General features: G+C 69.4%; 4 protein-coding genes across 5 annotated transcripts; 1 reads left to right on the top strand and 3 right to left on the bottom strand.

The window, feature by feature from the left end:
* Nucleotides 1–733: 733 nt before the first annotated feature.
* MEPCE (methylphosphate capping enzyme) lies at nt 734–8,155 on the top strand. Its single transcript, XM_084616623.1, has 4 exons — nt 734–2,293; nt 5,695–5,913; nt 5,989–6,115; nt 7,261–8,155. Exons 1-4 carry the CDS (start codon nt 800–802, stop codon nt 7,311–7,313), a joined length of 1,893 nt encoding a protein of 630 aa, XP_084472749.1. The 5' UTR covers nt 734–799; the 3' UTR covers nt 7,314–8,155.
* A 51-nt stretch (nt 8,156–8,206) lies between these two features.
* LOC311514182 (uncharacterized protein) lies at nt 8,207–9,313 on the bottom strand. Its single transcript, XM_084616624.1, has 3 exons — nt 9,043–9,313; nt 8,868–8,960; nt 8,207–8,368 (listed from the first exon to the last, which is right to left on the bottom strand). The coding sequence occupies exons 1-3, from the start codon at nt 9,280–9,282 to the stop codon at nt 8,225–8,227; spliced, it is 477 nt and encodes a 158-aa protein (XP_084472750.1). The 5' UTR covers nt 9,283–9,313; the 3' UTR covers nt 8,207–8,224.
* Nucleotides 9,314–9,452: 139 nt separating this feature from the next.
* On the bottom strand, nt 9,453–12,362 carry PPP1R35 (protein phosphatase 1 regulatory subunit 35; the record flags this gene model as incomplete). Its single annotated transcript, XM_084616171.1, has 5 exons — nt 9,453–9,752; nt 9,943–10,073; nt 10,242–10,533; nt 11,112–11,507; nt 12,330–12,362. 5 exons carry the CDS (start codon nt 12,360–12,362, stop codon nt 9,579–9,581), a joined length of 1,026 nt encoding a protein of 341 aa, XP_084472297.1. The 3' UTR covers nt 9,453–9,578.
* A 5,457-nt stretch (nt 12,363–17,819) lies between these two features.
* TSC22D4 (TSC22 domain family member 4) lies at nt 17,820–24,770 on the bottom strand. 2 transcript variants are annotated; one of them, XM_084616418.1, is made up of 4 exons: nt 23,776–24,770; nt 23,156–23,307; nt 18,503–18,554; nt 17,820–18,265 (listed from the first exon to the last, which is right to left on the bottom strand). In XM_084616418.1, exons 1-4 carry the CDS (start codon nt 24,343–24,345, stop codon nt 18,095–18,097), a joined length of 945 nt encoding a protein of 314 aa, XP_084472544.1. In that variant the 5' UTR covers nt 24,346–24,770; the 3' UTR covers nt 17,820–18,094. The 2 variants fall into 2 exon arrangements, with proteins under 2 accessions (XP_084472544.1, XP_084472545.1); XM_084616419.1 differs by having other exon boundaries at nt 18,503–18,551.
* Between the last annotated feature and the right edge of the window lie 1,790 nt (nt 24,771–26,560).

Raw genomic sequence — 26,560 nt, 5'->3', positions numbered from 1 at the left:
CCCCCCCCCGCGGCGGCGGACTGAGCGGGACGTGGAGGTGTCCACGTCAGTGCCTGAACCGGCGTCGGGTTTTAAATCCGTTTCCACACACCACCCAGGAGGCGCCGTTTTTCTAACCTGGTTCCCGTCACCGAAGCCCGGCTGGACACTTTTTAATAGGGTGGAAAAAAATTTCCCCCAACAGGCACTCTGTGTGGACAGCTCTGAGCTCCGAGGACCTCACCGCGCGGCCCATGGGAGCTCGGCCGGATGGGAGTCGAGCGCTCCGATTGGCTCACGTAGCCTTCGTTGTGCTCTCTAATTGGCTGCGACCGCGGCAGCGGGGCGGGAGGAGCGGGAAAGGGGGCGGTGCTTCTCACACGCAGGGGCAACGTTCGCGCAGGGGGCGTCCGTCGAGCGGATTGGCCGCCGTTCCACGTGGGAAGGGACAACACGGCGCCCTGATTGGCCCGCGGCCGCGGGAGGGGGCGTGGCCCGCGGCGGGCCCGCCCACCGGGTATATCTACCGCAGGCGGGGGGGGGGCCGCCTTGCCATCGCGTCGGAGCTGGGAGACGCGAGCCGCGGCTGTCTCCTCCTGGGCCTCGCGCGGGCGGCCGGGCCGCGCATGCGCCACGCGGGGGCGGCGCGTCGCCGCGAGGGGGAGGGGGCGCAGCGCAGGCGCGTTGGGGCCCCGCGCCGGGGCGGAGGAAGGCGGCCGCGGCCGCGCCGCGGGCCGGAGGCGCATGCGCCGGCGGGGCCCGTGAGGGGCGGGCGCGGCCGTTGCGGGGCGCGCGGGGCGGGGCCGCCCCCGCGCAGGCGATGATCGAGATGGCGGCGGACAAGGAGACGTTCCTGGCCCCGGCCCCGCCGCCGCCCCTCAAGCCCCCGCCCGCGGCGGGCGGCGGCCTCCCGGTGCAGCTGCACGAGGGGGCCGCCCCGGCGGAGCTGCGCCAGGGGGCCGAGCCGCCGCGCGGGGGCGGGCGCGGGGGCGGCCCCCTCGTGCAGCTGCCCCGGGAGGCCGCCCCCTGGGGCCAGCGGCGGGGCGGCGGCGGCGGCGTCCCGGGGCGGCCGCCGCAGGGGGCCGGCGCCAAGGAGGAGGAGGACGGCGTGGGCGAGCTGCCGCGGCCCCGCAACGGGCTGCAGCCCCAGCGGGGCAAGCGGCGGAACAGCTGCAACGTGGGCTTCAAGCACCCGGCCTCCAAGCGCAGGCGCCGGGTCAACTCCGAGTGCGACCCGGTGCTGCCCTCCGAGTTCCTGCTGGGGGGCAACATCTTCGACCCCCTCAACCTCAACAGCCTGCTGGACGAGGAGGTGAACCAGGCCCTCAACGCCGAGACCCCCAAGTCCTCGCCGCTGCCGGCCAAGGGCCGGGACCCGGTGGAGATCCTCATCCCCAAGGACATCACGGACCCGCTGAGCCTCAACGCCCAGGACGGCGACGCGGCCCTGGTGCTGGCCTCGCCCTTCAAGGCGGGCCGCAAGCGCCACCGCCACCGGGGGCAGCAGCGGGGCGGGGGCGGGGCTGGGGACTGCAAGCAGGTGGCCTGCAAGGCCTGCGACGCCGCCTGCCCCACCCCGCAGCCCTACGAACTCAACACGGCCATCAACTGCAGGGACGAGGTGGTCTCCCCGCTCCTGCCCCTCGCCGCCGAGGGGGCCGGCTGCGGCACCCCTTCTTGTGCCTCCTTCTCGGGCGGCCGCCACCACCGCAAAAGGCGCCGGACTTCCAGCAAATCAGAGGTGGCTGGGGGGGCCAAGCTGCCACCGCCTCCCCCCACCCCGGGCGGGGGCAAAGGCGGGGGCCAGCCGGGCAAGAGTAGCCCGGAGAAGGGCAAAGGGGCCGGGAGGCACCAAGCGGCGCCCACGGCCAAGCGGCGGCGGCGGCAGCGGAAGTTCCAATACGGCAACTACTGCAAATACTACGGCTACCGGAACCCCAGCTGCGAGGACGCCCGGCTGCGGGTCATGAAACCCGAGTGGTTCCAGGGCAAAGAGGTGCTGGACCTGGGCTGCAACGTGGGGCACCTCACCCTGAGCGTGGCCAAGAAGTGGAAACCTGCCCGGGTGGTGGGGCTGGACATAGACGGGGCCCTGATCCACTCGGCCCGCCAGAACATCCGCCACTACCTGTCAGAGGAGATCCAGCAGCGACAGGAGGAGGCCGAGGAGACGCCGGCCGGAGCCGGCAACAAGAGGCGGAGGGGCTGCTTCCCCGCCTCGCTGGCGGCCAGCAGGGGGCCCATCGCTGCTCCCCGGGTGCCCCAGGATGGGGCGGGTGCTGCCGACTTCCCCGACAACGTGATCTTTGTCCGGGTAAGAGGCCTAGGATGTGGCAGGGGGAGGGCCCCACCTTTCGGGGGCGCTGCTGGTGTGGGTAGCAGCCGCCCACCTAGCTGCTTTCAGCGGGAGGTGGGAGGTCACACAACAGACACGCCCCCTAAGATCCTGGGGGAGGGACTAGGGTTTGGCAGGAGGAGCCCTCCCATCCCATACGAGAGGGCGGGGATTAGCTCCTCTCCTAGGCCGGCCAGTGGCTTAGGTGGGATGGGCTGGTAGGATCACACAGGCCTTGGCTGGGGGGTGGGTGGAATAGCTTCTCTGGCTGCTAACCTCTGATTCAGGGAGAGTGACTTCATCTTGCTGAGGGGCGGGGGTGCATATGGGGGGCCAGGATTCCCCTGCAATCAGGAGACCAGTGCAGCTGACAAGACAAAGGGACCGGTTAAATAGGTCCTGGCTTGTTTCAGCCGAGCCCCTCTGGCGAGGGGCACAGCCGTCGCTCCGTCCCCTCACAGAGCCAGAATTCCCTATCGGAAGCAGGAGAGCACAGAATTTTAGGGTGGGGGTGTCTGTGACCTTGGCTGCTTTGGTTCACCTCTGCCGCGGTTCACCTGAAATGGACTGGCACCCGTTTGGCTCTGTGAGGCATGTGCTCTCGAGATCAGCTGATAAATGGCGCCAAGCCACATCTGAACCCAGCGTTTGACCGAGGGTGGTTGGCAGGGGAATGCAGCTGGGGGCAGATCCGTTAACCGGGCAATGATCGACGGCAGAAGTGCTGCCCTGTGCCCACAGTGGGTGGTGGGTTAGCTGCCGGGCGGGCCGGCTGAGGAGAGACGCCCGCCCGCAGACAGGGCCTTATCTTAGGCCCTTCCCCTCCGGGAGGGGAGTTGGGTTGGGTGTCAGAAGGCTGTTTCCTCCGAGCTTAGATTTTCACCTCTGTCCTTGTCCCTGTGGGGCTTGGAAATCAAAGTCCACGAGGCGGTTAAGGAGGGTGGCCTGTCCCCAGAGCAGCAGGCCCTCAGTCTGTTGGGGTTGGAACAGGAAGGCTACCTCCCAGGTTTCTCTGATGAGTTTTACAGGGGGGCATGTGGCAGAACTGGTCAGTTTCCGGGGGTTACGTTTCTGGCTTCTATCTGGTTCCTATTCTCCGCTCTCCTCCTGACCCTGTGCCTCAGTTTCCCCACTCTCCAATGCTGGACCTTGCATGAGGCTCATGGGAGTTAAGGAGCCTTGCTCATTGGAATCCCTGAAGGGCCTGGAATTCCCCTAATGATCCTTTCCAAGCCTCCGTCTGTGTGCTTTGAGATCTGCTGCCGAATGGGCAGAGAATCAGACCTGTCGGGGGGCTGGGGGGGATGGATTTTGTCCGCAGGGCCAAGATCCTTTACTGGAGGAATCCAGCGGCTGGTATGCAGAGAAATGTTTCCCGGATCACTGCGATGAGCTAGATCTAGCCTGTAACAGAATGGAAACGCTCTGGCCAGGCTTGGGGGGGAGGCAGGTTCTCACCTCGGGGGGGTTGATAATCTGTACGCAGGCACCTTTGGCAGCTCTGCCTGGGTCCCTTTCACCCCTTTTGAGGTCACGCTACGTGCCAGGTGCTGTCTGTTGGGTAGAACTATGGTATATTGGTCCTGCGAGGCAGGCAGGCCTCTCCCTGCCCCTGCTAGTGCCAATCTCACCCACACTCTCGGGCCTGTTGCAGGGCGACCCCGCCCCATGCCCAGCCGAGCTGCCTGGGAAATCCCACAGCGAGCGCGATCTCCAGCCGGCACTGGGGGCCGAGGGACGTGAGATGGCTACCCAGGGGCTCTCCCCCCGAGTTCAAGAGTTAACATGTTTCTTCTGAAGGCAGGAGCATTGGCTAACAGCTGGAGGGAGGGAGGGAGGGGACTCAGGACTCTTGGGTTCTCTTTCTGGCCCGGTTGGCGGGTTTGATGCCTGAACGGAAAGTGAGTAGAAAGCCGCCACCACTCCCCCGATCCTGTCGGACCTATCGGCCTGGCGCTCGCAAATCAGCCAGAGCTGAGCATCGATTCCAGCGCCGGCCTGGCGTGGGACTATGAGTCCCAGCATGCTGTGTGGCCAGCAGGGCATGCTGGAACCCGTAGTGCTCCCCCCCCCCCAAAGTCTTGTGTTTAAACATGCCTGACCCCTTCCAGAATTCTTTAGAGGGTCCCGTGTGTGGAAGCACCGCCCCCCGACTGAGATCAGGGCTTCCCAGACACCACCCTCCACCCCGACCATGATCTGGGACCCCCTTTGTGCCACCAGATCTCCCCTCCTCAGCCAGATCCCGACCCCTCTTGTGCCAGCCACTGTCCAGACCCACCACCGGCCAGCGTCTGCCCTGAGGAGCCTCCAGTGTAAATTCCCAGAGGGAAGTGACTGGGATCACCCAGCAGGTCACTGTCTAATGCAGCCACGAGGCTGGAGAGAGAAGTGGGTCACAGCCTGAACTCCTGGGGGAGGGAGATTCCTGTAGATGCCCCCAGCCTGGAGGCTGGTAAATATTTACACCCCCACGGGCTGATAACCCGGGGGGAGGCGTTGTATGGCAGGAACCGGGGAACTGCCGGGTTGGAAGCCGGGTGTTGCTGTTTTTGAAAGTTTTCGACGTTTTCCTTTTTGAAAAGAAGCCTGCAGAGAAGGGGCCTGACCCCGCGCAGGGCGAAATGGGCTTTAGTCTCTTCAAGAGGCTGCAATACGCAGGAACCTCTGTGAAAACTGGGGCTTCGAGGCTGTGGCTCGCTAGCAAGAGCCAACCGGGGGGAACGGCTAACTTTGGGGGCCAGGCTGTGAACACACAATAGATCCGTCACCTTTGTCTCGGCTGAAAGCGTCCCGTGAATGAGGGGCTGATGGTATTCCGCTGCGTGCAGCGATAGGGGACCTTGCGCGGTACCTGGACCAAACCCAGCTGCGTTTAGCTGGGAATCAACATGGCCGAAGGGTTGGTCCAGAAATTAACTGAAGCACAAATGGAAAAATTTATTCTGAGCGAGGCTTCTGCCAGGCCCAGCAAGCCCGGGTGTTTTGGGGGGAAAGGCATCTGTGGGGCTGGGTGTGTGTCTGAGGTGGGCATGATCCTGATCTTGACCTTCATGGGGACAGAGGGGACCCATTGAGCTCTGGGGGCTCTGTGGTGTTGGGGGAATTCCAGATAGCTGAGGGGAGCTGAGTGGTGTGGGCCCTGGAACAGCGGCAGGAGGAGTCTGGGAGGCTGCAGAGGGCCCTGATCTGGGGGTGGGGGCTGATCTCTGGGGCGTGCCATGGAAACCAAACATCCCTGGCCCTTGGGGCTGGCCGCCAGGACGCCTGGGTTCTCTCCCCAGCTCTGGGAGGGGAGTGGGGGCGGGTGGGTCTCGGAGCAGGGGGGCCAGGAGCCCGGACGCCTGGGTTCTCCCGTCACGCCCTCCCTGTGCCCGCAGGGGAACTACGTGCTGGAGCGGGACGAGCTGCTGGAAACGCAGGGCGCCGAGTACGACGTCGTGCTGTGTCTCAGCCTCACCAAGTGGGTGCACCTCAACTGGGGGGACGACGGGCTGAAGCGGCTCTTCAAGCGCATCTACCGCCACCTGCGGCCCGGCGGCCTCCTGCTGCTGGAGCCCCAGCCCTGGTCCTCCTACGGCAAGCGTAAGAACCTGACGGTGAGCGCCGGCCTGCCTGGGGGGCGGGGGGGATTGCAGCTGCCGGCCTGGCTGACGCCTGTCTCCTCTCCCCAGGAAACCATCTACAGAAACTACTACCGCATCAAGCTGAAACCGGAGCAGTTCCCCTCCTACCTGACCTCCCCGGAGGTGGGCTTCTCCAGCTGCGAGCTGGTGGCCAGGCCCTACAACAGCTCCCGAGGTGAGGGGGGGCCCCACTTGGGCGGCCTGGGCCGAGAAGGCATCGGCCATCGGCTGGGGCGGCCTGCTGGCAGGCTGAATAAGCTGATGGCGGGTGTCTGCCATCGGTAGAACTGGGCTGGAAACCAGAATTTCTGACCCGTTGGGAAACTCCACACAATCTGGTTTGTCCCAAATTGGGGCAAAAAAGTCAAATCTCTAAAGGGGAAAATCCCCAAAGACTTTGCGAAAGGCTGCGTGGTTTGTGTTATCAAAGCAAAAATACTGAACGTGGTGTTGCAGTGGTAATTTAGTTCTGACAATTACTTTTATTGTGTATGTTCATTTAATAGTTATAATATTATCAGGCTTGGCAGAATTCGATTCCTATTTCAGGGGCTAGTGAGGTTTCCGTCTGTTTTTACATTTTCACCCTTGTACAGGGGTTTACGGGCTTTTTCCCCATTTTGATTGATTCACATGTTCACCGCGGTGTGAATTTTTGGGACAAGGCTTTACTGATCGTCGATGTAGATTCAAAAAGTTAAAGATTTATGCAGTTGAAACACAACTGGTCAACGTCCTCTGTCAAAATATACAACATCAGTATCCTTAAATCAACAAATCCGGCCGGTGTTTAATAGGCATTGGCTAGTGCCTTTGTAAGGAGGCTAATTCCAAAGTCACTGGATTTTTTTTAAACTTTCAGGCAGTATTTTCCTTTCTTTGCCTGTCCGTAAACTTCAGTTAGCCATGGCGATATGTTTTGGTTGGTTTGTGGGTATGGTGAAAGACATTTACTGACCAATCTAATTTGTCAGGCCTAATTACTATCTATTTGTATTATTACAAGGCATTAAAATGGACATTTGATATTTATCAGTTGCAAAATAAGTCAAAACAAAATGCTTCATTGGATTTCGGCTAGTTTCCAAATGTTTCCGTCCAAATCGACACTTCCCCTTGAAACATTTGGATTGTGACAAGCCAGCCTGTCTTCCCACAATGCACAGTTAACCTGTGGAACTCCTTGCTAGGGGTCACCAGTCACAATCAGCAGCTCCGTGGCAACGTAACGAGTCTCCGTGTTAGCCGATTTGGGGGGGCCCCGGATGGGGGAGGGCTGCGCAGTGCTTGTACTAACCGGCTGCCCCCGTCTGCCCACAGGGTTCCAGCGCCCCATCTATCTCCTTCACAAGGGCCACCCCACCACCCGCTGAGGGAGAAGCGGCCGACGCTCGGGACCGGAGCCCCCTGTTCTTTTCTTTGCATTGGAGGACAGCTGGGCTGAGCCCGACGGACCCAGGGGCGGGCGGGACTGGCCGCCGCACCCCGAGATCGGCAGCCGCTGGACGTGGCGCACCTCCCCAGCCCCAGGCACCTGCGGGCAGACGGCCCGGCCCGCGGGGTTTGCGCTCGCCAAACTGCTGAGGAATGAATCTGCCGGGTGAGAGGGGCTGCCCCCTGCTGGACACTGCTTAGCGCTGCAGCCTGAAGAACTGCATGGGGGGTGGCTGCAGGTGCCCCATACTGAATACTCAGCCCCCCCCAGGGGGAGGTGATGAAAGGAGGCCAGGGGCTCCCCCCTCCAGCCCCCCACCTAGTCCCCAGTTGGAGCCCAGTGCACTTCATTCCACCACAGGGCTGGGGGGGAAGCTAGAGCAGAGATTGGGGGGGGGATGGGACAGAACAGTCTGTGCTCCCCACCCACCCCCAGTCAGCTGTCCAAGCTCCCCTCTGATTCCCACCCCTTAACAGCTCATCTTTCTGCAGCAGGGATGGGAGGGGCCCTTTGCATCTATTGTTAGGGGGGAGACCAGCTAGGGCAGCAACTGCCTCAGTTTCCCCTCTGCTGTAAAAGGGGGGGCAGCGCTGCCCTGCTTGCCAGCGGCAGGTTGAAGAGGTGCCTGTGGGATCCCTTCCTGCTGGCCCTGGGCCGGTTCCCCCCGCAGCAGGGGGCCCCAGCAGCATTGCCGGGGGGGGGCGCCCCCCGCGTGTGACGTGGAGTTTTATCCTTACAGATGTTGATTCTATTATATATAAATAAAAGCTACCGATTATTGCCCGGCCTGGCGCCTGGGGGGGGCGAGAAGGATCCAGGCAAGAGGCGGGCCCAGGCTGGAACCAGCGTTTATTGACCAGCCCCAGGCGGGGCGGGCAGCTCCAGTCTCCCTCCAGCTGGGGGTCGGGGCTGGGCTGGGCTGGGCAGCAGGAGGCAGGGGGGGCCCGGGGCCACGCATGCGGCAGCCAGCTGGGCCTGGAATCGGCACCACACCTGGGGGGGAGAACAGCAGGTTCAGAAGGGGGGGGGAGGGCACGTGGGCCAGCCCATGGGGATAGGGGGAGCAGGGGCCACGTGGACCAGCCTGGGGTGGGCACTTGAGCCAGCCCATTGGGATAGGGGGAGCAGGGGACTGAGAACGGGGGAGGGCACGTGGGCCAGCCCATTGGGATAGGGGGAGCAGGGGGCTGAGAATGGGGGGGGAGGGCACGTGGACCAGCCCATGGGGATAGGGGGAGCAGGAGGCTGAGAACGGGGGGAAGGCACGTGGACTAGCCCACTGGGGTAGGGGGGCACTTGAGCCAGCCCATTGGGATGGGGGGGCTGAGAACGGGGGAGAGGGCGTGGGGTGGGGGGCACTTGAGCCAGCCCATTGGGATAGGGGGAGCAGGGGGCTGAGAACGGGGGGGGGGAGCGGGCTGAGAACGGTGGACGGCACGCACCAGTGGGGAGGGGGACACGCGCGGGCCGAACCATTGGGGCGGGGGGATACCTGAGCCAGCGCCTCCGGCTGCCCCGCCCGCCGGGCCCAGGCGCTCAGGTTCCGGTCCAGCTGCCCCATCAGCCCGGCCGCCTCCTGCAGCTCCTGGGAGGAGTGGAAGGGATGAAAACCGGAGCCAGGCCCCGGGGAATCTCCCCCCGCCCCGGCGCATGGTCCGTTCCGTTACCTGGGTGATGGTCTCCAGGTAACTCAGCTTCACCCGTTCGAATTCCGCCGCCGAGAGCCGCGGCTCGCTGGCGCCCGCCATCCCTGCGCGCGGGGCACGACGGGAAGGGGCCGGGCCACCGCCGAGCCTCATGGGAAATGGAGTCCCGCCGCGCAAAGACTGCTGGGATGTGTAGGCCCCTTTTCCTCCCCCTCCCCCAGGACCGCGTGCAGAGCCTGCTGGGAAACGTCCCCGCTCCATTCAGCCCAGGAATTATGGGATGTCTCGCTTCCCGCCCCCCCCCCCGAGGAATCCTGGGAAACACAATCCTCCCCATGGGGCTCAATGGGACACACCCCTCCCCCACCCCGCTCAGTGGCAGGGGGCCACAGTGCACGTGGGGGGTCCCCCCAATGTTCAGGCACGGCAGCTGAGAGCCCAGAGGGGGGTTTATTTGGTGGCCCCCGGGGGGGCTGGGTACAAAGGGTGTGGACACAGCTCGGGCGGGGCGGCCCCCAGAACCAGTCTCTCAGGCCCAGCCGCCCTGGGCCAGCCCGCTAGGCCTCCCACTGCTGGAGCTTCCGGAACATCAGGAAGGCGGAGGCCGGGGGTCGGACGTGGGGCTGGAGCCGCAAGGGGGGCAGCCCCTCCACGCCCAGGTACGGGGTCTCCGCGAACAGCTCCAGGGGCTCGTAGAACATCAGCAGGTCCGGGCCTTCGGGGTCGGGCTCCTGGGAAGGGGGGAGACACCCCATTGGTGAGACCTAGAGCTGCCCCATTCCCCACCCCCCTGACCCAGCCAGTCCCCGCCCTGGGGCCAGATGGGAGCTGGCGCCCCCCAGATGGGACAGCCCCCATGCCCCGCCCCGGGTGGGAGCTGGCGACCCCTAGAGGGGACAGGCCCCACTGAGGGTTACTCACCCTGTGGGGTTCAGGCTGGGATCGGACGAGCGAGAGTTTCTCCTGCAGGGCAGAGCTCAGCACCTCCTCCGCGGGCACCTGCAGGCTGACGAGCCCCTGGTACAGCTGCTGCTCCCGGGGGATGTTCATACCTGGTGCAGCAGAGAGAGGCTGGGAATGTCCCTGCCAGGCCTGCGGGGCGGGAGTCAGGGGCGTCGGGAGGGGCAGGGCTGGGCTGGCAGGGGGTTGCGGGGCAGGAGTGAGGGGCCCCGGCACGGCCGGGGAAGGGGGCAGGGCCGGGGGGCGCCCCCACCTCTCACCTGCGGCCGCCTTGCCCTCCACGCTGCAGCGGGCGAGGAAGGACGTGGCCAGCAGCTCCTGGGCGGCCCGGTGGGCGTCGAAGCCCTGGCGCGCGGCCGTCTGCACCTCCTCGCCCAGGGCCAGGCTGGTGAGCAGCTGGGGGGCGGCCAGGTCCCCCCCTGCCCCCCCGAGCCCCGTCTTCGCCCGCGGAGCCTCCGCCCCACCCGGCGCCACCACCGGGGGGCTGTGGGGGGCCGGGGGCTCCGGGCTGGGGCGGGCGTCGTCCGGGGCAGAGCCCAGCAGGAACCGAACCTGGGGGAGAGCAGGGGTTAGCCTGGGGCAGGGGCCTGGGCCATCCCAGAATCCCCTGGGGCACGGAGCCCCACCTGACACTCACCCCCCTCCCCCCGCTCCCGTGAGCCCCCGCGGCACAGGCCCCCCCCGCCCCACGCTCCCGCGAGCCCCCGCGGCACAGGCCCCCCCGCCCCTCCCCCCGCGAGCCCCCGCGGCACAGCGCCCCCGCCCCTCCCCCCGCTCCCGCGACCCCCGCGGCACAGGCCCCCCCGCCCCTCCCCCCGCTCCCGCGAGCCCCCGCGGCACAGGCCCCCCCAGCCCCTCCCCCCGCTCCCGCGAGCCCCCGCGGCACAGCGCCCCCGCCCCTCCCCCCGCTCCCGTGAGCCCCCGCGGCACAGCGCCCCCGCCCCTCCCCCCGCTCCCGTGAGCCCCCGCGGCACAGCGCCCCCGCCCCTCCCCCCGCTCCCGTGAGCCCCCGCGGCACAGCGCCCCTGCCCCTCCCATGAGCCCCCGCGGCATAGACCCCCCCCCGCGGCATAGACCCCCCCGCCCCTCCCCCCGCTCCCATAAGCCCCCGCGGCACAGCGCCCCCGCACCTGGCGTCTCCCCGCGCGCCCCCCCGCCCCGCGCCGCCGCCGCAGGATCCCGCCCCCGGCGCGCGCGGGGCTCAGCGACAGGTCCAGGGCGGGCAGCGCGCGGGGGGGCGGGGCCCCGGGCCGGAGCGGGGCGGGGGGGGGCCCGGCCGCGGGGGCCGCGTCATCGCCGGGGGGCGCCAGCCTGGCCCCGCAACGGCTCCCGCGCGCGGCCGCCGAGGGCTGCGGCAGGTGGGGGGGCGGGGCTGCGGCTCGGCCCCTCCTCCCCGCCGGCCTCGTTCCCACTCCAAGATGGCGCCAACCAGCGGCCTCCTTCTGAGACCAATATGGCGGCGCCCGTAGAGGGGCGTGTCCGCCGGCTGCAGCCTCGTTCTCGCCCCAGCATGGCGGCCGTTGCCCCTAGGCTCTAGCGGGCGGCAGGAAGGCTCGAAGCCCCGCCCTTGGCCCCGCCCCCTGGAGCCTGAGGGGAGCAGAGTCCCTCCCCTCCCAGAGCCAGGGAGAGAACCCAGGCGTCCTGGCTCCCAGCCCCCCCCCCGCTCTAACCACCAGCCCCCACTCCCCTCCCAGAGCCAGGGAGAGAACCCAGGCGTCCTGGCTCCCAGCCCCCCCCCCTGCTCCAACCCACCAGCCCCCACTCCCCTCCCAGAGCCAGGGAGAGAACCCAGGCGTCCTGGCTCCCAGACCCCCCCGCTCTAACCACCAGCCCCCACTCCCCTCCCAGAGCCAGGGAGAGAACCCAGGAGTCCTGGCTCCCAGCCCCCCCCCCGCTCTAACCACCAGCCCCCACTCCCCTCCCAGAGCCAGGGAGAGAACCCAGGCGTCCTGGCTCCCAGCCCCCCCCCCTGCTCTAACCACCAGCCCCCACTCCCCTCCCAGAGCCAGGGAGAGAACCCAGGCGTCCTGGCTCCCAGCCCCCCCCCCCCCGCTCTAACCACCAGCCCCCACTCCCCTCCCAGAGCCGGGGAGAGAACCCAGGCGTCCTGGCTCCCAGCCCCCCCCCCGCTCTAACCACCAGCCCCCACTCCCCTCCCAGAGCCAGGGAGAGAACCCAGGAGTCCTGGCTCCCAGCCCCCCCCCCGCTCTAACCACCAGCCCCCACTCCCCTCCCAGAGCCAGGGAGAGAACCCAGGCGTCCTGGCTCCCAGCCCCCCCCCCCCCCCGCTCTAACCACCAGCCCCCACTCCCCTCCCAGAGCCAGGGAGAGAACCCAGGCGTCCTGGCTCCCAGCCCCCCCTCCCTTTTCCCATTCACCATCGTGCGCCGTTTTCTCGGGTGTTTCAATTGCAATTTTTACTGCGGGGGTTTGACGGCGCGTGATCGGCAGCCCCGGCGGGGGGGGGGGGGGGGCCGGGGCGCTGCGGGCCCCTGACGGGGTGCAGGATTCCCCGGGGTCACTCGCCTCCAGGAAGTGGCCGAGCACCAGGGCGACTCTCCACTCGCTGGGGCTACAGGTCAGCTGGGGAAAAGCAGCAGACGCCGGCCTCACCCACTGATCCGCTCCCCGCTCCTGGATTGGACCCGCAGGCCCAGCCAGCCCCATATCCCCCCCCAATCAGAACCAGGGGCCCCGCCAGCCAGGGATTCGCCCCGGCCTCCAAGAAGAATAAGGTGGGTGGGTCCTTTGGGTATCCCAGCCCTGTCCTCCCCGCCCTGGCGCGCACGGTTGGTCTAGGGGGCTGGCGGAAGGGGCGCCCCTTGGCGAAGGCCAGGCCCACGGCGACGTCTTGGAAGCTGGAGAAGAGGCTGGCGTTCTCCGCGCTGCACACGTCTCGTTCCCGCTCCTCCTCGCCGCCACCGGCCGTGCCGTGGGGGGCCCCGGGCGCATCCCCCCACCCCAGGTGCCGTGGGGGGCCCCGGGCGCATCCCCCCACCCCAGGTGCCGTGGGGGGCTGGGCTGCAGCTCCTGCTGGGGAAGGGGAGAGTGAGTGTGTGGGACACATGGGGGATGGGACCACTCCAGGAGCCGTGGTTAGCTAAACTCCCAGCATGCAACGCTCCACGGCGGACTACGTCTCCCAGCATTCAACGCTCCACAGCGGACTACGTCTCCCAGCGAGCAACGCTCCACGGCGGACTACGTCTCCCAGCATGCAACGCTCCACGGCTCTGGGAGGGGAGCGGGGGCTGGTGGTTAGAGCGGGGGGCGCTGGGAGCCAGGATGCCTGGGTTCTCTCCCCGGCTCTGGGAGGGGAGTGGGGGCTGGTGGTTAGAGCAGCGGGGCCTGGGAGCCAGGACTCCTGGGTTCTCTCCCCGGCTCTGGTCTGTGGGCGCAGGACCTGCCATAGCTGGGTGGTGGCAGCCCCTGGCACATGCAAACGGCCCCCAGATCCCCTTCCAGGCTGACATCCCCAGCCCCCATTTTAAGCCCTTCTCCTTGGGGTGACGCCCCACAGCGGGGACCGAGGGGGCAGGGGGCCCCGCCCCGTGGGGAAAGCACCTGAGGAAGGGGGCGGGTCCCCAGAGGGGGGGGACATGGAAGCAGTGGCATCGCCAAGGGGATCTGAGGCAGACCCTCTAATGGGTCACACAGCTCAGCCCCATATCTCTTCGTGTGTCCCCCCGACCCTCCCGTGTAAATGCCTCACCAGAGACCCCCTCCCCCATGTCACTGCCATAGGCCCCGCCCCACATCACCCCCCCAGGGACGTCCCTCCCACAGCACCCAGCAAAGGACATCCCCTGCCCCACTGAATGTCCCATAGACTCTCCTCCCGCACCCCTCTGCATCACCCCCCATAGACACCCGCCCCCACAAACCCCCATGCAACCCCCCCAAAGACCCCATAGACACCCGTCCCTCACCCCCTCTGCATCACCCCAGTGGACCCCCCTCTCCCCCAGAGCCCCCACACAACCCCCCCAGAGTCCCCCTCTCTTACCCCCCTGCATCACCCCCATAGATCCCCTCCCCCCCGAGCCCCCACACAACCCCCCCAGAGCCCCCTCCGTATCACCCCCGTAGACCCCCTTCCCCACTTCCTCTGTCTGCATCCCCCGTAGACCCCCCAGAGCCCCCCTGCATCACCCCCCACATAGACCTCTCCCCCCAGAGCCCCCCTCCCTCTACATCACCCCCTCAGAGCCCACGTGACTCGCCCGCTCTGGCCCCTCATCACATCGCCCTACTCCTCGCGGGACAGAGGCAGAGCGGAGTCCAACTGCACATGCGTAACGTGTCGCCCCGCGCAAGAGCCCGCCTCCTCCCCGCGGGGCATTGTGGGAGATGTAGGTCCCCCTCCCCGCAGGGCATTGTGGGAGATGTAGTTCCCTCTTCACCCCTCTCCCTCACCGTGGGTCATTCTGGTAGATGTAGTTCCCTCCCTCCCCATGGGGCATTGTGGGAGATGTAGTTCAATCACCCCAATCCCATGACCTCTGACCTCCCCTTCATACCCTCTCTGCCACCTGACCTGTGACCTCTGACCTTTTCTGTTGGCCCAATTTCCAGCCTCCCACTGCCCCATGGTAGGGCTCGGCTGGTGGGGGGGGAGGTCAGTCGCTTCTGGGGGGTAAGGGGGGGCTGAGTAGTAGGGGAACACTGGGGGGAGGGGAGGGCTGTAGGGGGCTGCCTGGAGGAGGGGAGCCCTGGGGGAGGGGAGTGGGGGGGCTAGATGGGGGAGGGGAATGCTGGGGAAGGGGATCCCAGGGAGGGCTGGCCAGGGGGCCGGGGGAAGGGAGATGGGGGGCTGGGGGAGGGGAGTCTCCCTACACCAAGGCGAGTGACGCCCCCTGCGGACGTTCCCAGCATGTTTATTCCCATGCCCTGTGGGGCCGGACAGACAGATGCGCCATGGTATTGGGGGGCTGACCCCCCCGACCCCCCCAATGACGCTGAGGGTCCTTCGCCGTCGTGTGGGAGCCCCCGGGGGGCACGAGCGGAGGCTTATCTCCAGGCCAGGAGGCCACTCCAGCCCCCTACTGGTGGGCGGCGTGGGACCGAGGGGCCCCTGAGGGGCAGGGGGGCAGCAGGGGGGCATCTCCCCTCTCCGTCCTCACGAGCTGCCGCAGCTGGGCGCGGATGAAAATCAAGAGGCCGGACACGTCGCGCAGCAGGGCGGCCTCGGGGGGTCCCGGGTCCTGGGGGGCGGGGGCCTGGGCGGGGAGAGAGAGAGGGCGTGAGGTCGGGGTGTGCGGGCTCAGCCCTCGCTGCCCCATGGGATTCTGGGACAGATCCCAGGTGGGGGCAGGGACTCACCCTCCGGCACCGGACCCAGAGCAGGCCGAGAGCCAGGCCGGCCCCGGCCGCGGCCAGACGCACCCAGTGCAGTGGGACGCAGGGACAACGGGCCCGGGGCAGCTGGGCCGGGGTCCCCCCCGGGCCGGACACCGGCAGCCGCTCCCCCACCCGGCACCGTGCGGCCTGGGCCCGGCCTGGCGCCGAGAGCCCGGACAGCAGAACCACCAGCACCCCCTGCACCCACATGGCGCCCTGACTCCGCGGCCCCGAGCCCAGGGGTTCTAGCTTCTCTGGCCCCATTGTGAGGCGGGGTCAGGAACCCAGCGATCAAGGGGGCTGTGGGTCGGGAGTGAGGGGCGCCGGCAGAGCTGGGGGGGTGGGGCTGGGCTGGGCTGGCAGGGGCTGCGGGTCGGGAGTGAGGGGCACCAGGATCTGTCTGTCTGTCTGAGTCCCTGTCCGTCTCTTCCAGTCACTCAAGGACTGAGCAGGTGAATGACATGAAAACCAAACGCCCTCCACATCCCCAGGCTGGGAGCCCGGACTCCTGGGTCCTCTCCCCGGCTCTGGGAAGGAAGTGGGGGCTGGTGGGTTAGAGCTGGGGGGCTGGGAGCCCGGACTCCTGGGTCCTCTCCCCAGCTCTGGGAGGGCAGTGGGGCCTGGTGGGTTAGAGCTGGGGGGCTGGGAGCCCGGACTCCTGGGTCCTCTCCCCAGCTCTGGGAAGGAAGTGGGGGCTGGTGGGTTAGAGCTGGGGGGCTGGGAGCCCGGACTCCTGGGTCCTCTCCCCAGCTCTGGGAGGGCAGTGGGGGCTGGTGGGTTAGAGCAGCAGCGGGGGCAGGGGGAATGGTCACCACTTTTCTGTTACATTTTCCAAATCTTTTGGTGCCCCTCACTCCCGACCCACAGGCCCCAGATCCCAGCCCCAGAGAGGGGGATGTGGGTTCGGTGTTTCCAGGTGCAGGGCGGAGGACCCAGGGCACGGGCTGAGCCGTCCAGCAGGAGGAACCTCTGCAACTTCCCTCTTCCAACACCCCCCGACCTGTTGCCCCACAGATACATAATGACTGCAGAGTCCAGGCCTGGGGAGGGTCCAGCCCCTGCCCCCCACCCTCCCCCCGCCCCATGGGCACCCAGCTGATTCCTTGGCCTGTCCCCAGCACCATGAACAAGACGCTCTTTATTCGCTGCCTCCCCCACCCCGGGGCCACTGATGGTGCGTCCCCATTGTCCTGTCTCGGCTGGAACAGGGTGTCCGAGGGGGAGGGGGGACTGGGAACAGAACAAACGTCTTTGTTCCCCCGCCTTCAAACGTCAAAACAAAGTGTCCCGCCGCAGCTGGTTACATGGGGACCCCTCACCCGGCGCTGAGACGTGGCCACCTCTGGGGCGGGGCGGCCGGTGACACGGGGACCCCTCGCCCGGCGCTGAGACGTGGCCACCTCTGGGGCGGGGCGGCCGGTGACACGGGGACCCCTCACCCGGCGCTGAGACGTGGCCACCTCTGGGGCGGGGCGGCCGGTGACACGGGGACCCCTCGCCCGGCTTGGAGACGTGGCCACCTCCGGGGCGGGGCGGCCGGTGACACGGGGACCCCTCGCCCGGCACTGAGACGCGGCCACCTCCGGGGCGGGGCGGCCGGTGACACGGGGACCCCTCGCCCGGCGCTGAGACGTGGCCACCTCCGGGGCGGGGCGGCCAGTGACACGGGGACCCCTCACCCGGCGTTGAGACGTGGCCACCTTCAGGGCGGGGTGGCCGGTGACACGGGGACCCCTCACCCGGAGCTGAGACGTGGCCACCTCCAGGGCGGGGCGGCCGGTGACCCCTTGCCCGGCTTGGAGACGTGGCCACCTCTGGGGCAGGGTGGCGGATGACACGGAGACCCCTCGCCCGGCTTGGAGACGTGGCCACCTCCGGGGCGGGGCGGCCAGTGACACGGGGACCCCTCCCCCGGCACTGAGACGTGGCCACCTCCGGGGCGGGGCGGCTGGTTACCTGCACAGTGACCATTTGACCCTGTCCAGCTGACGTGGCTGGGGCGCAGTGGGCAGGATGGGGTCACCCGAGCCGGGATTTCGGGGTTTCACACCCCACAGACTGGGCTGCAACATTTCCTCAGCCAAAGGGACCAGGGCTGGACGGTCAGACGGCTGGAGAGCCCCCTGCTGAGCCCCACACGGCGCCCCGGGCCCCCCAGCGCGGCGCCCCCTAGCGCCCACACACAGACGCAGGCTCGGCTGCTGCTGCTATTTTAATAACCTGAAATACTATAAAAGTTTCTTTATTACAAATTATTATTATTGCCACCACCGTCCCGTCCCCTCCCCTTCCCCACATCGGGGGTTTCTCTGCCCCCCCTACGGCCCAGTCCTCTTCGCCCACGTGGCCAACAGCCCCCCCAGCCAGTCTTGGGGGGCCACCCCTGCCCTGGCCACTCCAGTCCCTCTGCTTTGGGCATGGCACCCCCACCAGTGCATGGAGCCCCCCCACACCCACCCCGCTGCATTAAAACCCCCACCCTGAGAAGCTGCCCCCAACCCAGAGCCAGGAGTCCTGCTGCCCACAGCTCCCCTGCTCTGACCCACCAGACCCCACTCCCCACCCAGAGCTGGGAAGAGAACCCAGGAGTCCTGGCTCCCAGCCCCCCTGCTCTAACCCACCAGTCCCCTGTCCCCTGTCAGAGCTGAGAACTGAACCCAGGAGTCCTGGCTCCATCCCCTCCCCCAAGGCACGTGCTGTGTCAGTAGCCCCCCCTGTCCGGCCAGGCCCCTTCACATGTGCGGGATCGTAGCGCGCGTGGCCCCGGTGGGGGTCAGGCCGTGGGGCGGCGGAGCTGAGCCAGCTGCTCGGGGCTGGCCAGGGAGCGCAGGAGCCCGTTCTCCCACTCCAGGGCCGCGTTGCGCTCGGCCAGCTCCTTGATCTGCTCCCGCAGCACCTCCACCTCCTCCCGCACCGCGAACATCAGGTGGCTCTTCACCAGGTCCTGGGGGGCAGGGATGGGGGTCAGGGCCCGGAGCCAGGGAGAGAACCCAGGAGTCCTGGCTCCCAGCACCCCCGCTCTAACCCACCAACCCCCGCTCCCCTCCCAGAGCCGGGGAGAGAACCCAGGCACCAGGCTCCCAGCCCCCCTGCTCTCACCCACCAGCCCCCACTCCCCTCCCAGAGCCGGGGAGAGAACCCAGGAGTCCTGCCCCCCAGGCTCCCCTGCCCTGTCACTCACCATGGCCTGCTCGATCTTGTTGTCAATGGCGATCATGCTGCTGCCCGAGCTGCTGCGGGGCAGAGACAGACGGAGACTGAGAGACAGAACCACAGGGCCTGGCGCCCCTCACTCCCGACCCCCAGCCCCCGGCCCGGCCGACGCCCCTCACTCCCAACCCCCAGCCCCCGGCCCGGCCAGCGCCCCTCACTCCCGACCCCCAGCCCCCGGCCCAGCCGGCGCCCCTCACTCCCGACCCCCAGCCCCCGGCCCGGCCGGCGCCCCTCACTCCCGACCCCCAGCCCCCGGCCCGGCCGGCGCCCCTCACTCCCGACCCGCACACCCCGGCCCCGCCGGCGCCCCTCACTCCCGACCCCCAGGCTCCCGGCCCGGCCAGCGCCCCTCACTCCCGACCCGCACACCCCGGCCCAGCCGACGCCCCTCACTCCCAACCCCCAGCCCAGCCGACACCCCTCACACCCGACCCGCAGCCCCCCGGCCCGGCCGGCGCCCCTCACTCCCGACCCCCAGCCCGGCCAGCGCCCCTCACTCCCGACCCGCAGCCCCCCGGCACCACCAGCGCCCCTCACTCCCGACCCGCAGCCCCCCGGCCCGGCCGGCGCCCCTCACTCCCGACCCGCAGCCCCCCGGCCCGGCCGGCGCCCCTCACTCCCGACCCCCAGCCCCGCCGACGCCCCTCACTCCCGACCCCCAGCCCCCGGCCCGGCCGACGCCCCTCACTCCCAACCCCCAGCCCCCCGGCCCGGCTTACGCCCCTCACTCCCGACCCCCAGCCCCCGGCCCGGCCAGCGCCCCTCACTCCCGACCCGCAGCCCCCCGGCCCGGCCGGCGCCCCTCACTCCCGACCCCCAGCCTCCCGGCCCGGCCGGCGCCCCTCACTCCCGACCCGCAGCCTCCCGGCCCGGCCGGCGCCCCTCACTCCCGACCCGCAGCCTCCCGGCCCGGCCGGCACCCCTCACTCCCGACCCGCAGCACCACCAGCGCCCCTCACTCCCGACCCGCACACCCCGGCCCGGCCGACGCCCCTCACTCCCGACCCCCAGCCCCCCGGCCCGGCCGGCGCCCCTCACTCCCGACCCGCAGCCCCCCGGCCCGGCCGACGCCCCTCACTCCCGACCCCCAGCCCCCCGGCCCGGCCGGCGCCCCTCACTCCCGACCCGCAGCCCCCCGGCCCGGCCGGCGCCCCTCACTCCCGAGCCCCAGGCTCCCGGCCCGGCCGGCGCCCCTCACTCCCGACCCCCAGCCCCCGGCCCAGCCGGCGCCCCTCACTCCTGACCCCCAGGCTCCCGGCCCGGCCAGCGCCCCTCACTCCCGACCCGCAGCCCCCGGCCCCACCAGCGCCCCTCACTCCCGACCCCCAGGCTCCCGGCCCGGCCAGCGCCCCTCACTCCCGACCCACAGCCCCCCGGCCCCGCCGGCGCCCCTCACTCCCGACCCCCAGCCCTCCGGCCCGGCCGGCGCCCCTCACTCCCGACCCCCAGCCTCCCGGCCCGGCCGGCGCCCCTCACTCCCGACCCGCAGCCCTCCGGCCCGGCCGGCGCCCCTCACTCCCGACCCCCAGCCCCCGGCCCGGCCAGCGCCCCTCACTCCCGACCCCCAGCCCCCGGCCCGGCCAGCGCCCCTCACTCCCGACCCGCACACCCCGGCCCCGCCGGCGCCCCTCACTCCCAACCCCCAGCCCCCGGCACCACCAGCGCCCCTCACTCCCGACCCGCAGCCCCACGGCCCGGCCGGCGCCCCTCACTCCCGACCCCCAGCCCCCCGGCACCACCAGCGCCCCTCACTCCCGACCCGCAGCCCCACGGCCCGGCCGGCGCCCCTCACTCCCGACCCACACACCCCGGCCCCGCCGGTGCCCCTCACTCCCAACCCGCACACCCCGGCCCCGCCGGCGCCCCTCACTCCCGACCCCCAGGCTCCCGGCCCGGCCGGCGCCCCTCACTCCCGACCCCCAGCCCCCCGGCCCGGCCAGCACCCCTCACTCCCGACCCGCAGCCCCCCGGCCCGGCCAGCGCCCCTCACTCCCGACCCGCAGCCCCCCGGCCCGGCCAGCGCCCCTCACTCCCGACCCCCAGGCTCCTGGCCCGGCCGGCGCCCCTCACTCCTGACCCGCACACCCCGGCCCGGCCGGCGCCCCTCACTCCCGACCCCCAGGCTCCCGGCCCGGCCGGCGCCCCTCACTCCTGACCCGCACACCCCGGCCCGGCCGGCGCCCCTCACTCCCGACCCCCAGGCTCCCGGCCCGGCCGGCGCCCCTCACTCCTGACCCGCACACCCCGGCCCGGCCGGCGCCCCTCACTCCCGACCCCCAGGCTCCCGGCCCGGCCGGCGCCCCTCACTCCCGACCCCCAGCCCCCCGGCCCGGCCGGCACTCTTCACTCCCAACCTGCAGCCCCAGACATGGATGTGACATCCCGGAACTTTATACCACAGGGAACCAGCTCCCTAGATTGGGCTTTTTGCCTCCAATGGTGCCCCTGCCCCCCAAAGCTCTCCCCAGTCTGACACCCAAACTCCGCCCTAAAGTTCCTCAAAGTCACCCCAACACCTCGGCTGGGATGCCCTGACACCGCACCCCTAAACCTCATGCCAGATTCAGACTGAGCCCCCCAAACTCATCCTGATCCCCAAACTTTAACCAACTCAACCCCCCAAATACACCCAGGTTCAAGCAACCCCCAAATACAGCCTGACCCCCTCTCTGGCCTCCCTACTCACCCACCCCTGGCTGCCCACCTGAGACGCAGCCCCTCAGATCCGGCCCCCACACGAGACGCAGCCTGGCCATGACCTTGCCCCCCAGGTGGGCAGCCCCCGAGCCCCTCCCCTCCTGCTCCCCGGTACCTGTGGAAGATGAGCAGCAGGGAGAGCAGGGTTTTGTCAATGTCTCGGCGCCCAGCGCCCGGCTGCCCCCGGCTCTGGGGCCCCGGGGCCCCTGGCTTGGCCCGAGCAGGGGACGTGCCTCGGGAGGGGGCCGGCGAGGCACAGCCCCGGCGGCGGGAGCGGGTGGGGTCCCCGGTGTCCGGGAGGGAGCAGCACCCGCAGCTGCGGGGCTCCCGCTGCGCCTCAAAGCAGCTCACCCGGGACTTGACTGAGATTGCCGGCAGCTCCAGCGCCATGGGGGCCCGACTACCCTGGGATCCTCCGCAGCCCAAGTCCCTGAGCCACTGGGAGCCCAGCTGGGGGGCAGAGCCCTTGGGGGGAGCAAAGGGACCCTGGCTTGCAAGGGAGGCAGACGCCGAGGTGCCCGGCTCTGCTGTGGTACAAGCACCCAGCTGTTCGCTGCCAGCCAGCGCTGCCCAGCCCCCGCTCATTCACTCCCATTGGCCGGGCACCACCCCCCCCCAGCACCCCCCTTCCCGGGAGGTGGGGGGACGGCTCACATGGGGCGCCTGGCACCATGCCCAGCTGGCAGTGGAGAAAGGGAGCTCCCCCCTCTCGGGACACAGCTCCTCCCGCCCAAAGCTCCCCCTGTTGGGACACAGCTCCCCCCAACAGAGCTCCCTCGAGACGCAGCACCTGAAAATACCCCTGTGCCCCATTCCCTGCCCCCCTGAGCCAGCCAGTCCCCGCCCTGGGGCCGGGTGGGAGCCAGCACCCCCTAGAGGGAACGGGCCCCGTGCCTCACATGGGGGGACATACACAGGGATGGGGGAGGGGAGCACCATTGCTGATCAGGAGTCTGTGGGGGTGGGGGGAACAAAGGCGGCTTTATGAGGCTGCCACCTTCTGTTTATATTTCCTCGGTGGGGGGGCAGGACACATGGGGGGGTTACCATGGAAACTGGGACCATACCCACCCCCTGCAAATGCACACTCTGGGAATAGAACCCAGGCGTCCTGCCTCCCAGGCTGCCCTGCTCTAACCACCAGCCCCCACTCCCCTCCCAGAGATGGGGAGAGAACCCAGGCATCCTGCCCTCCCCCGCCTCTTTAATCCCCCGCCAGCTAGAATGTTTAAGGATCTGTTGCCACCTAGTGGTGAGTGGTGAGATAGCAGCCACCAGCTGAGTTCCCTGTCTCGGCTGTGGGGTGAGTGGAGGTGACCCCCAAGGCTTCTCCTCCCCCACTGGTGCATATGCGCCCCCCAGCTCTGCCTGTGCCCCTCACTCCCAATCCACAGCCCCTGCTAGTCCAGCCCTGCCCCCCCCAGCTCTGCTGGTGCCCCTCACTCGTGGGGTCTGCTGGGAGCACTGGGGCAGTTTGTTATTGTAGCGTCTCTCAGAGGCTGCAGGGCTGTACAGGCCCCCTTGCGAGTGTCGGGGGCCTTGGGAGCGCTCGCTCGTTATTGTAGGGTCTACCAAAAGGAAGGCTTAGCTGTGCAGAGGTTTGTTATTGTAGGGTCTCTCTGATCTGCTCCTCTGCCCCCCACCCTGCATTCCCCATAGTGCCCCTCTCCCCTGCTGCCGGGATCCCTCCCAAACCCCACCGCCCGATCCATGAAGCACAACTGAGTCACATCCGCTCCCAGCCATTCAAATGCAACTCCCCCCCCCCCAGCTTCCTTCCTCTTCCACTGAGCACGTCCGCCCCCCACCCTGCCCCCCGCTGGCCTCAGCCCTGCAGCCCCCCACCCCCCATCCAACCCACCCCTCTGCAAATCAGGAAGTCCCGCCCTCCGTCAGGCGCACCGGACAGGAAGTTCCGCCTCACCTTTCATCATCGCTGTCCTGGTGCGCCCCCATTGCGAACATGGAGCGGGCCAGGCTGAGGCCTCCAAAGGGGTCCGACCCCTTCCGGATGGGGCTCCCTTCCCGGAAAAAGTGGGGGGCCGGAGATGAAGGGCGGGAGCCTCGGGGTGGCACCTGGGGAGGAGAGGCAGAGTTAGAGATGGGGCCTCCACGGGGCGCTGGCCCCACTCCAGCCCTGGGGTGGGGTACTGGCTGGCTATGGGGTGAGATGGGGATGCGGAGGGGGAGAGTTAGCAGCTGGGAGGGGGGTCAGAGCTCAGAAATTCCCACAATGCATCTCACCACATTAGGGCACAGGAGACGGCGGTCCTCACCCCCAACCCCAAAATAAACCTGCTCTGCCCCCTGGCCAAGCTGTCAGCCCTGCTGGCATCCAGTGGCGGGGAGTTCCACCCGCCAACACTACCCCGAGCAGGTCTTTCGAAGGGGAGGTGAGATGGTGCCCCAGGGGTGGCCCCACCACAGTCACTCCCTCCCTCCCCCCCTCCCCAGCCACTTGTCCCCAACCCCGGCTGGTGGGGCTGACCGCTACCCCGTGGAGCTCCCCTGCCCCACAGAACCCAGGCATCCGGGCCCCTTTACCTTGTGCCTCTCCTCCACCTCCCTCCGGATGCGCTGGGCGAGGCCGTGGGGCAGCAGCAGCTCTTCCACCCCCAGGCTCGGCTCCGTGGTGGGCCCATGGCTGTGAGCTCTGCCTCCTGGCGCGGCGCCCCCTGGTGTCCTCTCCCCACCCCCCAGTGAGCGGGGCAGGTGCTCGCCGGGATGGGCTGTGCCCTGGGAGTGGCCATGCCCACCCCAGGGCGGTGGCAGAGGGGGGCTGAAGTAGCCGTGGGGCTTGGGCACCAGCCCGGCCAGCTCCAGGCGGGAGTCGAGGGACTGCGGGTGCCGGGCGGTGCTCAGGAGCCGCCCCACGGCCTGGTGCTCGGGGTCACGGTCGTAGAACTCCAGGCAGGTCCAACGTCCCCGTTTGTAGGGCTCACCCGGGCCCTGGTCCAGCTTCACCAGGCGGAAGCGGGAGGCTGCGCCGGGGGGCCCGTTCCGCGGCACGGCCACGTCCTCCGGCGGCTCCATGCCGGGCGGCACCGCCAGGGGCTCGAACTCGCTGGTGATGCTGGTGATCTGGAAGCTGCTCTTCTTCCTGGCGCCGCTCATGGTCCCCGCGCCGGCGCCCACTCACCGGGGCCGGGCTCGCGCCGGGCCCGCGCTGGGGTCTCCGGCCAGGGACGGAGCCGCAGGCAGTGACATCCCCACGGGCACGTGCCGCAAAGGGGGGCACCGGTGACCCCCGATTCTAGCTCACCTGCAGGTCAAAGGTCACAGGGCAGTTCTGGAGGGTTTCAGGCATCCCGGCCCCCCACCGTGGAGGGGGTGGGGCTGCAAAGTTCCCTGAAGTTGGGGCAGGGAGTGGGGTACCCCAGGGGGGCAGGATCCGGGAGAAGGGGGGCAAGTCGGGGAGGGGGGCGCTGGGTTCTTTATTCTCTGCCCTGGGGGCGCCCCCCGGTCCCCACCGCCCGGCCTGAGTCAGGCCAGACCTGCCGCCTGTTGACAAGTCCCCACTCCAGGAAGTCCAACCCCCGCCCCGACCAGCTGACAGCTCCCCGAAGCCCCGCCCCCGCCCGTCCAGCTGACAGCTCCCCGAAGCCCCGCCCCCGCCCGTCCAGCTGACAGCTCCCCGAAGCCCCGCCCCCGCCCGTCCAGCTGACAGCTCCCCCAAGCCCCGCCCCCGCCCGTCCAGCTGACAGCACCCCCAAGCCCCGCCCCCGCCCCCTGACAGCTCCCCCGGCCCCGCCCCCGCCCCCGGCCCCGCCCCCTCCCGGCCAGCAGGCAGCTCCTCCCCACGACCGGCCCGCCTGCTCGGTACACCCCGCCCCGTTAACCCCTTCCCCGCCACGGCGCCCCCCCCCGCCCCGTTAACCCCTTCCCCGCCACGGCGCCCCCCCCGCCCGTTAACCCTTTCCCCGCCACGGCGCCCCCCCGCCTCGTTAACCCCTTCCCCGCCACGGCGCCCCCCCGCCCCTTTATCCCCTTCCCCGCCACGGCGCCCCCTCCGCCCCGTTAACCCTTTCCCCGCCACGGCGCCCCCCCCACCCCTTTATCCCCTTCCCCGCCACGGCGCCCCCCCGCCTCGTTAACCCCTTCCCCGCCACGGCGCCCCCCCCGCCCCGTTAACCCCTTCCCCGCCACGGCGCCCCCCCGCCCCTTTATCCCCTTCCCCGCCACGGCGCCCCCCCGCCCCTTTATCCCCTTCCCCGCCACGGCGCCCCCCCGCCTCGTTAACCCCTTTCCCGCCACGGCGCCCCCCCGCCTCGTTAACCCCTTCCCCGCCACGGCGCCCCCCCCGCCTCGTTAACCCCTTCCCCGCCACGGCGCCCCCCCGCCCCTTTATCCCCTTCCCCGCCACGGCGCCCCCCCGCCTCGTTAACCCCTTTCCCGCCACGGCGCCCCCCCGCCTCGTTAACCCTTTCCCCGCCACGGCGCCCCCGCCGCCCCGTTAACCCCTTTCCCGCCACGGTGCCCCCCCACCCCGTTAACCCCTTTCCCGCCACGGCGCCCCCCCCGCCTCGTTAACCCCTTCCCCGCCACGGCGCCCCCCCGCCCCGTTAACCCCTTTCCCGCCACGGTGCCCCCCCACCCCGTTAACCCCTTCCCCGCCACGGCGCCCCCCCGCCCCTTTATCCCCTTCCCCGCCACGGCGCCCCCCCGCCCCTTTATCCCCTTTCCCGCCACGGCGCCCCCCCGCCTCGTTAACCCCTTCCCCGCCACGGCGCCCCCCCCACCCCGTTAACCCCTTTCCCGCCACGGCGCCCCCCCGCCTCGTTAACCCCTTCCCCGCCACGGCGCCCCCCCCGCCCCGTTAACCCCTTTCCCGCCACGGCGCCCCCCCCGCCCCGTTAACCCCTTTCCCGCCACGGCGCCCCCCCGCCCCTTTATCCCCTTCCCCGCCACGGCGGCCCCCCGCCCCGTTAACCCCTTTCCCGCCACGGCGCCCCCGCCCCATTAACCCCTTCCTCGCCACGGCGCCCTTGCCCCGTTAACCCCGTCCCCCCACCCCCTTCCCATTAACCCCGTCCCCGCCGCGGCCCCCACCCCCTTCCCATTAACCTCTTCCCCCCTGCGCGCCCACCCCACCCCGTTAACCCCTTCCCCGCTGTGCCCCCCACCCCGTTAACCCCTTCCCTGCCGCGGTGTCCCCACCCCACCCTTTTAACCCCTGCCCCGCCTCGCCACGTCCACCCCCTTCCCGTTAACCCCTTCCCCGCCGTGCCCTCACCCTACCCCATTAACTCTCCCCAACACGGTGCCCCTGCCCCCCACCGCATTCACCCCTTCCCCACCCCATTAACCCATTCCCTACCGCAACCCCCCA

This window comes from Lepidochelys olivacea (assembly GCF_965140295.1).
Source record: "Lepidochelys olivacea isolate rLepOli2 genome assembly, chromosome: 28".
NCBI classification, from domain to species: Eukaryota; Metazoa; Chordata; order Testudines; family Cheloniidae; genus Lepidochelys; species Lepidochelys olivacea.
Note: the sequence above shows the minus strand (reverse complement) of the source record. Positions and strands in the feature narration are given on the sequence as shown.